The following is a 15,988-nucleotide window of genomic DNA, read 5'->3' on the forward strand; positions in this document are numbered from 1 at the left end:
TCTCGTCAAGGCTTCTACCTTCAAGGACTGCGAGCTCAGTGTCTCAATCACACTCGACACCCTGAGTCGCCTGGGTTGGTTAGTCAACCTACAAAAGTCATCACCAACCCCAAACCAGTCTCTGACATTACTGGGAATGCTATTCAATACCTCCAAGGGCCTAGTGCTTCTCCCCAAAGACAAGGCACTGCCTCTCCGTCTAGGAGTTCGCACCCTTCTCAGCAAACCCCCTCGATCTCTCCGGTTTGCAATGAGAGTCCTTGGCAGGAAGGTGGCGGCAATAGAAGCGGTTCCATTTGCCCAGCTTCACCTCAGACCTCTCCAACTAGACATTCTCAAGTCATGGGACAGGAACCCTTCTTCTCTCGACAGGAAGTTCCAGCTGAAGTCGTCAACCAGGAAGTCCCTTCACTGGTGGCTCAACCGGACCTCTCTAACAAAAGGGAAATCTTTTCTCCCAGGTCAATGGAAGGTCCTGACCACCGACGCAAGCCTGACAGGTTGGGGTGCAGTACACCTACACCACAGAGCACAGGGCAAGTGGTCCCCAGCGGAAGCAACCTTGCCCATCAACATCCTGGAGATTCGTGCCATCCTCCTGGCGTTGAGAGCCTTCCATCACTTACTGGCAGCCTCTCACGTCAGAGTACAATCGGACAATGCCACAGCCGTGGCATATGTCAATCACCAAGGGGGAACCCGCAGTGCCAGAGCGATGCGAGAGGTGACACGCATCCTTCACTGGGCGGAGAAAACGAGCTCCATTATCTCTGCGGTCCACATTCCGTGTGTAGACAACTGGGAAGCAGACTTTCTCAGGAAATAGACTCGGGAGAGTGGGCTCTCCATCCCGAAATCTTCCAACAGATCTGCGATCGTTGGGGCACTCCGGATGTGGACCTAATGGCGTCTCACCTCAATGCCAGAGTCTCCAACTTCATGACCAGAACACGCGACCCGAGAGCTCTAGCGGCGGACGCCCTGGTTCAGGACTGGACCCAGTTCCAGATCCTGTACATTTTTCCACCTCTCCCCCTGATTTCCAGAGTGGTGAGAAAGATCAAACAGGAAGGAGTTCCAACCATCCTAATCACACCGGACTGGCCCAGGCGTACATGGTACACCGACATCGTACGACTCACAGCAGACGTTCCCTGGCGTCTTCCCGACCGCCCGGATCTTCTGTCACAAGGCCCGTTCTACCACCAGAACTTAGAGGCCCTCAATTTGATGGCGTGGCCATTGAGACCTGGGTTCTAACCCAGGCAGGTTTTTCGCCAGACGTCATTAAAACCATGATCAGAGCACGAAAACCTACCTCTGCCAAGATTTACTACCGTGCCTGGAAAACTTTCTTTACCTGGTGCGAATCTCGTAACCAGACACCACTCCCTTATTCCCTACCCAGGGTACTCGGTTTTCTCCAATCGGGTCTGGAAGCCAGACTATCCCTGGCCTCCCTTAAGAGCCAGGTGTCAGCTCTTTCAGTGCTTTTTCAAAAACGCATTGTTCATATACCGCAAGTAAGAACATTTCTCCAGGGGGTTTCCCGATTGGTTCCCCCCTACAGACGACCTCTAGAAGCGTGGGACCTCAACCTGGTGCTGACAGCATTACAGGAAAAACCCTTTGAACACCTTAGGGAACTCCCACTCCGTCTTCTATCCCAGAAAGTGGTTTTCCTCGTGGCAATCACTTCGCTACGCAGGGTGTCTGAACTCACGGCACTCTCCTGCAGACAGCCTTTCCTGATTTTTTTCCAGGACAAGGTAGTCCTTCGTACGGTTCCATCCTTCCTTCCGAAGGTTGTATCCAGCTTTCATCTCAATGAAGAAATTTCACTACCATCCCTCTGTCCGGTTCCGGTTCATAGAGTGGAAAAGGCTTTGCATACGCTTGACCTTGTCAGGGCACTGCGTATCTATGTGTCTAGGACTACGCCCTTCCAGAAGTCTGATTCTCTTTTCCTTCTTCTGGAAGGCGGCCGCAAGGGTCTACCAGCTTCCAAAGCTACCCTTGCCAGGTGGATCAAATCCACCATACAAGAGGCCTACCGCCTCAAAAATTCGCCTATTCCAGCAGGTATTACGGCACATTCTACACGTGCGGTAGGGGCCTCCTGGGCCCTTCGGCACCAGGCTTCGGCACAAGAAGTGTGTAAGGCAGCCACCTGGACTAGCCTACACACGTTTACAAAACACTACAACGTTCATACCCAGTCCTCAGCAGATGCAAGCCTGGGCAGACGTGTTCTGCAGGCGGCGGTGCCCCAATTGTAGGGACCCGTCTACACAATATTCGTCCATTGCTTCCCACCCAGGGACTGCTTTGGGATGTCCCAAGGTCCTGTGTCCCCCAATGAGGCGACAGAGTAAAGGAGATTTTTGTGTACTCACCGTAAAATCTTTCTCTTAGCCTCTAATTGGGGGACACAGCACCCACCCTTTGCCCGTTCCGGGCTGTTAAGTTGAGTTCTCATATTGGTTTTCCTTTGAGTTCTTACATAGTTGCTTTCTTATAGGCATGGTTATGTTATCTATGTTGCGTTCCTCCTACTGCTTTTGCACAAAACTGGAGTAGGCTGATGCCGTCCTTGGGTGTATACTGCAGAGGAGGAGCCACGCTTAATCTTTTTCAGATAAGCATAGTGTCGCCTCCTAGTGGACAGCAACATAACACCCAATGTCCTGTGTCCCCCAATTAGAGGCTAAGAGAAAGAGATTTTACGGTGAGTACACAAAAATCTCCTTATTTTTGATGTCAGCTTTGGTATAGCTTGACTTTGGATAGTTTCTACTTTTTCAAACTAGAAGAGCAAGAGAATCCAGTTGGTGATTTTTTTGTAAGAGGATAGATTCACATCATAGACAGAACTCTGTTGTTACCATTTACATTTTATTTTCCTGTATTGTATATTATTATGTTGCTTGTATATACCTTCTGTTATTTCTAATATACGGTATATGTTTCTATGAAAGCTTCCCCTTTCTGTGATGCTCCTGTGGAGGATTGGGCAGCCTCACCCAAGTTTACTGATGATCAAGTCACCAGTCACAAAACAGATCCTTCAAGTGACACTTCTAGCCCTCTTGACTGGAACACCCTGGATGCATCCTTGCAGGAATCTGTGCCCCAATCAGTGAGTCAGGGGTCATGGAATATAGGAAACAGAGCCCAAAATAACATTCTTGATAAGCCTGAAGTCAAACCCATAGCTGTGGACAGACAGATCACCCTGGAAAGACAAGTAAAGGACACCAGGTCGATCCCATGGCTCGCCACGGATACTCCTCTTCAGGTACTGTATGGACGAAATGTCCTGAGTGTAAAGGTATTTGTCTGCTTGTTACAGTAGTTTTTAAGCTCGACTTTTTTCATTAAAGGGGGGCTTCCATGAATACATATTTTAACCGCATTGGCTTGCTCTAAGTAAAAATAATATTGGAAGTAGCAATCCTAAAAGTCAATATCGACCCTTTAACGAGCCTTGCAACATGTCTTCAGAAAGAAGCCAAACTAGATACTCTATTTGCAGACACGTGTTTCGGGGTGTTTAACCCTCTTCAGTGCAAAGCAAGCATTCTGATTTAGCCATTATGAGAGGCCTCTGACTTGGGCCTAATTGGTAACGTCTCTCCTTATGGAGAGAGACATGCCTGGAATGCCAGTGTAAGGAGACTGATAGGCCATGCAATGTTCCTTTGTGTAATTAAATATGCTCTTTTTAAATTGCCTCTTTAAAGAGGAAGAGGACTGGAACTCTAGTGGCAATTTTTGGAAGGTGTAGTCCTAAAGTGAATATCAAACCTTTAGCGAGCTTTACACTGGCATGTCACTCTCCTCGAGGAGAGATGTTACCCCTTAGAACCCAGTGAAAGGCCACTCGTACAGCCAAATCAGATCTCTTGCTTTGCACTGAGGAGGGTTAAACACCTGAAACGCTTGTCTGCAAATAGGATAATAGTCAAACCAGATACTCTGTCAAGTGGCAAGGCTCGTTAAAGGGTCTATATTGACTTTTAGGATCACTACTTCCAATAGGTGGCGCTATAGAGTTATAGTCATCTTTAACTCTGAAGAGGCAATTTGCATATTAGAGGATGGATATCAATGTATATTTTTTTTAACAAAATGTCCCAATTTTCTTCAGCAGGTGTTCCCACAGACCTTGCCTCCATTACCTCTTCCACCGGTCTTTCTCCCATATGCCCCCATTAGTGAGCCCACAGTGCCCTGCATAATTCAGAGCAGCCGAACCATGCCTAGCCAAACACCAAAACCCGGCAGTCTAGCCACAGCAAATGAACCCAAGATGCAGGCAGCAAGCACAGGTGAGAGTCCATATAATTAATTTGTATCCTTATTTCCATGACTTAAAAAGTAACCCTTCATAAATCAATAGTACACATGAAAATAAGGAACTTTGTAATATATTTTATCAGAGGAATCCGCTTCTTTTTCCTCCTGGACTGGTCATTTGTTGTTTAAAATTCTCAATTCACTGGTAAAATCTGTCTTCATTGAATACAAATTTCCCTTTACTGAGATAGGAGATGATAGTTGGTGCTCATAAAGTTCTATGGAGAACTGTAAGTGACATATCAGGAGAACTTGCAGCTGAATGTCTGTGTGGTCATCCAGCTCCTCCCTCTCCATAGAATTTTCAAAGAACCAACTGTCATCTCCTATCTCAGTAATGGGAACTGAAAACAGACTTTACCCATGAATTGAGTGTGAAATAGGTTACATATTTGCTTATTTTCATGTGTACTATTGATTTATGAAAGAAAAATTAAACTGATGGTTACTCTTTAAAGGGAATCTTGTCAGTAGGCTTTTGCTACCCCATCCGAGAGCAGCGTGATGTAGGGGCAGAGACCCTGATTCCAGTGATGAGTCACTTACTGGGCTGCTTGCTGTGGTTTTTTATAAAACCACTGTTTTATCTGCTGCAGAGCGACCAGTTTTCTGAAATTCGAGCTCTATAAAACATTCTGAGAACTGGTAGATCTGCAGCATGTATATTTTCTGTGTCTTTTTTTTTTTTTTTATCAGGTAAAGGAAAATCGAAGCCAAAAAAAGATGAAAAAGGAAAAAATGAAGAGGTAATGTGCAGATACTTGTAGGAAGGACATGTCCCCGAGTCATTTTTACATTTTATTTTCGGTACACTTTTAATTATTGATGTTTCACTTCTACAATATTGCTACATCTAGTTTATCACCTATACTTGCACTAAATGGACAAAAGTATCTGGCACTTGCACTATATGGACAAAGCACTGTTTGTTTAAAAAAGAAAAATAATGAAAAAATGTGCCGCTCCCAGTGTCTGTTACGTCTGCAGAACTGAAGTCATGCTGCAGCCCATCACTGAGTCCAGAGGCTCTTCCTGTGTACATGGTACGAGTCGCTAAGTTCACTGATTGGCTGCAGTGCTGTTAGCGTGATGTCAGCACTGCAGACACTGAGCTGCGGCGGAGACTCAGGAAGGGACAGGTGTTTTTATTTTCAAGGTCCATAAAGACATTGTTGGGGGATTTTGGTCTGGCTGCACACTGCCCTGACCTCCGCTTCAGTCAACACTTTTGGGATGGATGAACTAGAGCGGAGACTTTGAGCCCCGCCGTCTCCCCAACATCAGTGCCTGACGTCACAAATGATCCTCTGGATGAAGGGACAAAAAAAAATCCCACAGACACCTCCAAAATCTTGTAGATCCTTCCTAGAAGAGCGGAAGCTGTTATAACTGCAAATGGAGGACCAGCTCCATATTCTGGTCTATGGATGCAGAATGGGAGGTGATAAAGCTCCTGTAGGTGTAATTTGTTTGTCCATATACTGTATTATTTCGTTCTTTTTAGGACTGTCCAGTTTAGGAGATGCCTAATAAGGAAATACAAGACATTTTTATAGCATTATAAGTGTTATTTTAATGCTGGTGGTATCTATATATCCTTCATAGGAAATAACTTGGTCTTGATGTATTGGACTCTGCTTCCCATTATGCCAGTTGCCACTATTGCTGTTCTCCTCCATCTGACACATTGGCTGTGGTTTTCCCTTTTTCAGTACATGAAGAAACTTCACGTGCAGGAAAGAGCAGTAGAGGAGGTCAAACTGGCCATCAAACCATTTTACCAGAAGAGAGAGATCACAAAGGATGAATACAAAGAGATCCTGCGTAAAGCTGTGCAGAAGGTGGGTGCGGAAACAAGAGGCCAGTATGGCTGGGCGTGATTACTCGCTATCATTCAGCTGCTGTAAAAGCCGTAACTTCCAACATGCTGCGAGTTGTAGTTTCCCAACAGCCGGAGAACTATGGGTTGTAGACTGCTGCCCTTAGGAGAGCCAACATTTCTGTAAATGTTATATTAAAATATTATTAAAGGGCATCTTGTTGGCATGTTTTTACTTTGTAAAATGAGAGAAGCAGGATGTTGAGCTAGAGACACCGATTCCAGCAATGTGTCACTTACTAGGCTGTGTTTTGGTGTTTCAATAAACTCAGTGTTTTATCAGCAGGAGATTATCACTACAGGGCTAAATGTTTCTCGACTCCTGGTCCAACCACACCCCTACCACTGATTGGCAGTTTTCTGTCAATATACAGTGTACACAGAAATCAGCCAATCAGTGATGTGGGCGGGGTTATACACAGCTCAGCATTCCGAGCTCTGCTAGATCTGCAGCAAAGAAAACTGTGACTCTATCACAACCGCTGCACCCAGTAAACTAAGTGATGCATCGCTGGAATCAGGGTCTTAACCCCTGCATTGTGCTGCTGTCAAATTACATAGCGAAACCTTTAACCCCTTAGTGACCAATAGACGTCTTTTTACTGACCTGAGATATAAGAGGCTAACGTTCCCCGACAGGTGACAATCCTGTAGCTGTCAGCTGTATACTATAGCTGACAACATTCTGCATCAGCCACGATCAGTGTTGGCACCGACCATGCACGTTTAACCCCTTAGATTATGCTGTCAATAGTGACTACAGAATCTAGATAGATAACCGTGTGGGGGCTCCCTCTCTAACCCCATCGGCATCCTGAGATCTTGATTGTGTGGTCCTGATATTTGCCTTGGCAGTTCATGGCCAAATAACGGCCTTAGAGTCTTCCGGCTATAGAGGCCTGTACAGAAGTTATCAAAATTTAGGTGGTAAAAATAAACTTTTTCATTCTTGTCATGCCACTTTCCATTACTTCCTGAAAAGAACCAGAAGGGTTAATGAACTACATGAAAGCAGTTTTGAATACGTTGAGGGGTGCGGTTTTTAAACTGGTATCACTTTTGTGTGGTTTCCAACATATAGGACCCCCAAAGTAAAAAAAAAAAAAAAAAAAGTTTTGTAAATTTCCTTGGAAAAAAAAACATTTTTAAATGCTAACAAAATAAAACAACACTTTGCAAATGGAGCTGATGTAAAGCAGACATGAGGGAAATGTTATTTATTAATGTTTTTGTGTGGTATGACTATTGGGATTAAAGGGATCGTCATGAAAAAGTTTGAAAATTGCAATTTTTAAAACATTTTTGTAAAATTTCTGATATGTTTTGCGTTTATTTATAAAAATATCAACCTAAATTTATCGTTATTATAAAGTATCATGTGTCACAAAAAATAGTCTTAAAATCAATTGGATACGTTGAAGCGTTCCAGCGTGTGGCACAGAACGTCCAAATTGGACTAACAGGTAAACGTTACATTTTTCCCAAAAGCTAAAGTGATAAAATGCATATGTGCCGTATATCTGATAACACTCCCTTTTATCTATTGCAGATCTGTCACAGCAAGAGTGGGGAAATAAATCCAGTGAAAGTGGTGAACTTGGTGAAAGGCTACGTGGATAAGTACAAACACATCAGAAATAAACAGAGGAAATCGGGAGCGTTCGAAGATCATGACTTAGGCCGCGATTCTCCCATATAAATAAAGTCTTTTGTGAAATCGCAGCATAACGGACTTAAGTAGACATCGTAAATTGGAGGTCGTCTGGTCACACTCCTCCCCCCCCCCCCCCCCCCCCCTGCTCAGTGGATAATCTGTAATATAGAGAGGAGATAATTTTCATTTTTCAAGATGGAAAATGCCTGATTTATTCTTCTAAACTTCTTCTGGGTTCTTTTTTGTTTGCCGGTTTTTAACCATATTGCCATATACTGCAAACCAGTCTGCCAGCTTTTATTTCACACGGGTCCTTGCTAGAAACATGGAGGACAATACCGAGGCACAGGGCAGTAACATCGTCTCCTTAAGACTTTGGGATTATTGCTGACAGCTGTTGTTATATCCCTTTGTAGTTTGCGTTCCTAAAGTATACACGGAAAAATGAATAGATACATTTGTAAGAAACTTCTTTTTTTTTTTTTCTGTGGGTATACTTTTTATTGGCATGGAACAGAGGTGAAGAACCCAGCCTTTAATATTGGAGATCGATGAAAGGATATATTCTGGAATAAAGATTAGTCCTTTGACAATGAAATGTGTACGAAGGAAAATTTATGATTTTAATAAGATGTTTCTTTGTTTTAAGTTTACTTCAGAGTCTTGAACTTCTTTTGAGAAACTGGAGCCCTGTGTTTAAAGAGGTTAATCTAGTTGTTGCAATCTTCTTCTTAGGAGAGCCACCCCCCCCTTCCCGAAACAAAAGGGATCATAGGTTTTCCTGCTGCTAGGACCCCAGCAATGGCCTGTGATCTGCAGGGGGAACATGGTAAAGATTGTTCAACGTCCCTGCAGCGCCACCACAGAGGAAACAAAGTATTACATGCTATCTACCTGAATCAATGTGTAGCCTGGTCCTCCTGGCTCCTGCAGAGAGCGGATCTTTGTAGCTGCTCTCTGTAATTCATGTAGGTCTTGGATTATTACTGATTTCCATAATAGAATATTTGAAAATGTGTTTTTTTTTTTTTTGTCCTTTTAAAATCAGACAAACCCCTTTAATTTAGCTTGACCATACAGTTATATGAAAAAGTTTTGGCACCCCTATTAATCTTAAGCTTAATGTTTTATAAAAATTGGTGTTTTTGCAACAGCTATTTCAGATTGATATATGTAATAACTGTTGGACACAGTAATGTTTCTGCCTTGAAATGAGGTTTATTGTACTAACAGAAAATGTGCAATCTGCATTCAAACAAAATTTGACAGGTGCATAAGTATGGGCACCTCACCAGAAAAGTGACATTAATATTTAGTAGATCCTCCTTTTGCAAAAATAACAGCCTCTAGTCGCTTCCTGTAGCTTTTAATGAGTTCCTGGATGCTGGATGAAGGTATTTTTGACCAGTCCTCTTTACAAAACAATTCCAGTTCAGTTAAGTTTGATGGTCGCCGAGCATGGACAGCCCTCTTCAAATGATACCACAGATGTTCAATGATATTCAGGTCTGGGGACTGGGATGGCCATTCCAGAACATTGTAATTGTTCCTCTGCATGAATGCCTGAGTAGATTTGGAGCGGTGTTTTGGATCATTGTCTTGCTGAAAGATCCATCCCCTGCGTAACTTCAACTTTATCACTGATTCTTGAACATTATTGTCAAGAATCTGCTGATACTGAGTGGAATCCATGCGTCCCTCAACTTTAACAAGATTCCCGGTGCCGGCATTGGCCACACAGCCCCAAAGCATGATGGAACCTCCACCAAATTTTACTGTGGGCAGCTAGTGTTTTTCTTGGAATGCTGTGTTTTTTTGACGCCATGCATAACGCCTTTTTGTATGACCAAACAACTCAATCTTGGTTTCATCAGTCCACAGGACCTTCTTCCAAAAAGAAATTGGCTTCTCCAAATGTGCTTTTGCACACCTCAGCCGACTCTGTTTGTGGCGTGCTTGCAGAAAAGGCTTCTTTCGCATCACTCTCCCATACAGCTTCTTCTTGGGCAAAGTGCGTTGTATAGTTGACCGATGCACAGTGACACCATCTGCAGCAAGTTGATGCTGCAGCTCTCTGGAGGTGGTCTGACGATTGTCCTTGACTGATCTCACCATTCTTCTTCTCTGCCTTTCTGATGTTTTTCTTGGCCTGCCACTTCTGGCCTTAACAAGAACTGTCCCTGTGTTCTTCCATTTCCTTACTATGTTCCTCACAGTGGAAACTGACAGGTTAAATCTCTGAGACAGCTTTTTGTATCCTTCCCCTGAACAACTATGTTGAATAATCTTTGTTTTCAGATCATTTGACAGTTGTTTTGAGGAGCCCATGATGCCACTCTTCAGAGGAGATTCAAACAGGAGAACAACTTGCAAGTGGCCACTTTAAGTAGCTTTTCTCATGATTGCATACACCTGGCTCTGAAGTTCAAAGCTCAATGAGGTTACAAAACCCAAAAAAGTGCTTTAGTAAGTCAGTAAAAAGTATGTAGGAGTATTTAAAACAAGAAAATGATAAGGGTGCCCATACTTATGCACCTGTCAAATTTTGTTTGAATGCAGATTTCACATTTTCTGTTCGTACAATAAACCTCATTTCAAGGCAGAAACATTACTGTGTCCAACAGTTATTACATATATCAAACTGAAATAGCTGTTGCAAAAACACCAATTTTTATAAAACATTAAGCTTAAGATTAATAGGGGTGCCCAAACTTTTTCATATAACTGTATTTAGTAATTCCACATCATGACGTTATTAGACTTAAAGGGTATTTATTATCAGAAAATTACATAATTTTTTTTTGTGTTAAATGTATTTAAAGGGAAATTGATTATGAGGGATAACGCTATTAATCTGCAGATACGAGGTTAATCTGTTAATATTGTTGCCACTGTACTGAACAAGACGGAAATGTAGTACGGTGCGGCTCTACAAAGACAGTTAGGAATTTGAAGATTTGTTCTTCCTTACAAAGAAAGAAAATAAGGATGATTGCTCTACATGGTAATGATGCACCTTCCTACCGGGGCTGTTTACTCTCGAAGTCTGCGTCAGTCGGTATAAAGTGGACAGACGCCGAAAATATATAATAAATTGGGTACAGTAGTACAATGCAGTATGTGCTGTATATGTTTTCATAAGAATTTGGGAAAGTTATGAAATGTCCTAGAAATGTCTGTTCTATTCCTGATCTAAGGGTCTAGACCAGTGGTTCTCAACTCCAGTCCTCAAGACCCACCAACAGATCATGTTTTTAGGATTTCCTTAGTATTGCACAGGTGATGGAATTATTACCTGTGCAATACTAAGGAAATCCTGAAAACATGATCTGTTGGTGGGCCTTGAGGACTGGAGTTGAGAACCGCTGGTGTCGACTTTTAGTTGAGATGAATCTGCTGCACTTTATGTCCATGCTTAGTAGTGAAGCTCCTCCAGTGTTGTGGAGTCAGTCTTGGAGTTGAAAGTAAGGGAAATTGAGTCAGTCGGAGGTTTGGCTTACCTACTCCACAACCCTGCTTCCTACTACCAAGTAAAGTTTTGGGACAAGCAGTTTAGATGGGGAAAGGAATCAATTGAATATGACCCCCATTCAGGGCGACCTGTCGAAGCATCTGCAAAGGAAATGTGCCTTACGATGGAGGCCATGATTATGGAAGATTGTTTGGTCAAAGTCAGTGTGTAGCTCATGGATTGTGGGCATTTCAGTTTGATACCATAAAAACATCATGAATGATGCTAGGAACTATCCAAAGGGCAGTTCCCGATGGGTGCTGCAAATTTTGACAATAGGTGATGTCTTAGCTGCCCATGTGCCCTCTACCTTCACAATGACCTTTGCACACGCTCATTAGATGCTTTCATACAAAATATTGGGTGTGAGACATTCTATTGTGAATTTACTGAAAGATCAGGAAATAAATATATTTACGGATAAGAAAACCCTTTTAACATCTTCTTATTGCCAACATTTAAAAACATTAGCAACATTAAGAAATAAAAATACATTCAACATAAAAGCCTGATTTTAACCAGTGGATCATTTCCTGATTACACATTCCCTTTCAGCGGTGGAGATGACTAGAGGAAAAATGAAGAACATCATCTGCACATTTGGGAAAGAATCAACTATATATGAGGGGTGTTCAACAAGTTATCTACATGTTCTGTCAGTGTTAGAGAGTTGAGGTTCTCTGTGTATGTTAAGACATTTCTGGACATGCAACAGACACAGCAGAAGTTCAGTCTAATAAAAGCACTGGAAGTGACAGGATGGCAAGTGCAGTACAGTGCGGCTCTACAAAGAAAATGAGGGATTTGTAGATAAGTTCCTTGATTACATTTCTTAAGAATGAAGAAAAGAAGTATGATTGCTGTATATGGTGATTATGCACCTTCCTACTACCAAGTAAAGTTTTTGGCCAAGCAGTTTAAATGGGGTAGGGAATCAATGTTCAAGGTGACATGTCAAAGCATCTTCAGAGGAAATATGCCATAAAGTGGAGGCCATGATTTTGGAAGATCATCTGGTCAGTGTTACAGGCCATGAGTTAGGCATTTCGGCTTGCATGGTTTCCAGTATCATTCATGATGTTTTGTTGATGTCAAAGGGTCCGGAGTAAAAAAAACATGTCGCCAGCAATTTAGCCAAGAGAATTTAGACATGCTTAGAGAAAATCCAGGAAACATGTATTCTCAAATTATTACGGGTGATGAAACATGGGTTCACCACCATGATCCTTAGACCAAACAAGAGTCCATGCAATGAAAGCACATGGGGTCACCAACTCCAAATAAATTTTGTGTCCAGCAGTCAGCTGAAAAGAACATGGCAACAGGTTTTTTTTTTTTGAGGCACAGAAGAAGTTTTATTACTAGAAGTCATGCCACACAAGACAACAATTACTGGAGACACCTATGCTTTAATAATGAAGGCATAATGTAAGGCAATCAAAGAGAAACGCCGTGAGAAGTTGTCTGTAGCCATGAATCTCTCAAATCACAAGCTGCTATCAGGAAATGCTTCTTCATGGAGCTTAACCTTCCGTCTTACAGTCCAGACCGGGCTCCCACTGATTACTTTCTATTTCAGGACCTGAAGAAACCTCTGCATGGGAAACGATTTCCTGACAATAATGCCGTCAAAAAAGCAGTGACGGGGTTATTGCAGCAGCAAGAAGTCTCCATCTATTCTGAGGGCATCCCATCACTGGAAGCAAACTGGAAAAAGTTTCTAGTAGGAAGTTCAAATTTTTTCAAAGTTTTGCTTTCGTATTCAAGTAGATAACTTATTGAACACCCCTCATATTTATAGAATTTTCTATTTCTTGGTCAATAATTAAACTAAATACGGGACATTAAGTGATGGATTATTGGATTAATTCATGCATTTCTGACCACATTATGAAAGCACCAATGTGTTATATTTCTAGGGCGTGCAAATGCATTATATCATCGATGTAGTACTATTCAAGACTAATCTAGCTCTGTGCAAGGTAGTTTTCTCTGAATACGCTTTGCTCTGTTGAATAAAAAGCCGACACATCTGGTAATAAGAAAACCTTTTAAAATCTTCTCATCATAAGTGTGAAATAATGCAAAGTTACTGTAAAAACGTTGCTATCTACTTCTTATTAAAAATCTTCTCCATTCCTTAGTTTACTTGCCACCTCATCAGTGGCCGGTCTCCGAGGCAAGGAGCACAATGCTTTACAATCTATTCTATAGAGCTTGTAAGTGCTGCTCTGACGCGGTCACTATATCCAGCCAGCTTCAGTGCTCCTGCACTCTTCCGATGCTGCAGAGACAAAGCTGCCTTATATAGAGCCATTGAAAGGAACACAGTTTGAAAAGAGCAGTGGCACTGGTATGAAATGTTGATCAGGAGTCCACCACCACTGGTATGCACGAAGCTGGGAGAGGGAAATGGTGCACTCTTGAAGAATGATCATGGGAATAACCCCGGTGGAAATAGGCTGTTAACCATATACAAGTGCTTCTCACAAAATTAGAATATCATTAAAAAGTTAATTTATTTCAGTTCTTCAATACAAAAAGTGAAACTCATATTATATAGAGTCATTACAAACAGAGTGATCTATTTCAAGTGTTTATTTCTGTTAATGTTGATGATTATGGCTTACAGCCAATGAAAACACAAAAGTCGTCATCTCAGTAAATTAGAATAATTAAAAAACATCTGCAAAGGCTTCCTACACGTTTAAAAAGGTCCCTTAGTCTGTTTCAGTAGGCTCCACAATCATGGGGAAGACTGCTGACTTGACAGATGTCCAGAAGGCAGTCATTGACACTCCACAAGGAGGGTAAGCCATAAAAGGTCATTGCTAAAGAAGCTGGCTGTTCACAGAGTGCTATATCCAAGCATATTAATGGAAAGTTGAGTGGAAGGAAAAAGTGTGGTAGAAAAAGATGCACAAGCAACCGGGATAACTGCAGACTTGAAAGGATTGTTAAGAAAAGGCCATTCGAAAATTTGGGGGAGATTCACAAGGTGTGGACTGCTGCTGGAGTCATTGCTTCAAGAACCACCACACACAGACGTATCCAGGACATGGGCTACAAGTGTCGCATTCCTTGTGTCAAGCCACTCATGACCAATAGACAACGCCAGAAGCGTCTTACCTGGGCCAAGGAGAAAAAGACCTGGACTGATGATCAGTGGTCCATGGTGTTGTTTTCAGATGAAAGTAAATTTTGCATTTCATTTGGAAATCAAAGTCCCAGAGTCTGGAGGAAGAGTGGAGAGGCCACAATCCAAGCTCCTTGAGGTCTAGTGTGAAGTTTCCACAATCAGTAATGGTTTGGGGAGCCATGTCATCTGCTGGTGTAGGTCCACTGTGTTTTATCAAGACCAAAGTCAGTTCAGCCGTCTACCAGGAAATGTTAGAGCACTTCATGCTTCCCTCTGCTGACAAGCTTTTTGGAGATGGAAATTTCATTCTCCAGCAGGACTTGGCACCTGTCCACACTGCCAAAAGTACCAATACCTGGTTTACACACAACAGTATCACTGTGCTTGATTGGCCAGCAAACTCGCCTGACCTTAACCCCATAGAGAATCTATGGGGTATTGTCAAGAGGAAGATGAGACACCAGACCCAACAATGCAGACGAGCTGAAGGCTGCTATCAAAGCAACCTGGGCTTCCATAACACCTCAGCAGTGCCACAGGCTGATCGCCTCCATGCCACGCCGCATTGATGCAGTAATTGATGCAAAAGGAGCCCGACCAAGTATTGAGTGCATTTACTGTACATACATTTCAGTAGGCCAACATTTCGGATTTTAAAATCATTCTTCAAGCTGTTGTTATAAAGTATTCTAATTTACTGAGATAATGACGTTTGTGTTTTCATTGGCTGTAAGCCATAATCATCCATATTAACAGAAATAAACACATGAAATAGATCACTCTGTTTGTAATGACTCTATATAATATACGAGTTTCACTTTTTGTATTGAAGAACTGAAATAAATTAGCTTTTTGATGATATTTTAATTTTGTGAGAAGCACCTGTAGGTTTGTAGTACCTTATTATCAGGGAGCCGTCCAAAAAATATGTTAACAATCATTTTATTACCAGTAACTTCACAAGTGAATTTAAGTACAAAAATAAAAAATCATGACCTCAACAATCAACCGCAGTAACGTTTGTGGATACATCATTTTACTGGATATCGCTGAATTTCTGCGTTTACATCTGCTGTGTTTTGTCCTGAAAAGGCAATTAACTGAGGATAAAATACCGTTTTACTGCATCAACGATCTTTAGAGCGGAATCTATATTATCTGAAATCCTCCTCTTTCTTCACACTTCAAGTGTCTGTTTTCATTTAATGATGTTGCAATCAGTCCTGTTGAGACCAGTAGTCCACAAGAGATCGCTGTAAACAATACTGTATTGAGTTTCTGTTAACTACTTCTGGATTGCCCATAAACTATAAACATCTGGGTGGTTCCCAGTTTACTCTGCTCTGATATTTTAAAATGTCATTCCAGAGTAAGCAGCTTGTAGGAGATTGGGTTGTCGGCTATCAGACTTATCTAGACTCCCCACCGAGAAAAGGCAAACATGGT

General features: G+C 42.1%; 1 protein-coding gene across 4 annotated transcripts in view; it reads left to right on the forward strand.

Annotated features, from left to right (window-relative positions):
• PHRF1 (PHD and ring finger domains 1) overlaps window positions 1-8,490 on the forward strand; it is a 58,188-nt gene extending 49,698 nt beyond the window's left edge. For 3 of the 4 annotated variants that reach the window (XM_073658642.1, XM_073658643.1, XM_073658641.1), the window contains exons 16-20: window positions 2,979-3,298; window positions 4,151-4,331; window positions 5,056-5,105; window positions 6,072-6,200; window positions 7,788-8,490. In XM_073658642.1, coding sequence (XP_073514743.1) covers window positions 2,979-3,298; window positions 4,151-4,331; window positions 5,056-5,105; window positions 6,072-6,200; window positions 7,788-7,937 — 830 coding nt within the window. In that variant the 3' untranslated portion in view covers window positions 7,938-8,490. The remainder of the gene's footprint in view (window positions 1-2,978; window positions 3,299-4,150; window positions 4,332-5,055; window positions 5,106-6,071; window positions 6,201-7,787) is intronic. The other variant, XM_073658644.1, reaches the window with a different exon arrangement.
• Window positions 8,491-15,988: the final 7,498 nt, after the last annotated feature.

The sequence above is a fragment of the Phyllobates terribilis genome, unplaced genomic scaffold (genome assembly GCF_046119375.1).
Source record: "Phyllobates terribilis strain yellow unplaced genomic scaffold, ASM4611937v1 Scaffold_13__5_contigs__length_258822181, whole genome shotgun sequence".
In the NCBI taxonomy this organism is placed as follows: domain Eukaryota; kingdom Metazoa; phylum Chordata; class Amphibia; order Anura; family Dendrobatidae; genus Phyllobates; species Phyllobates terribilis.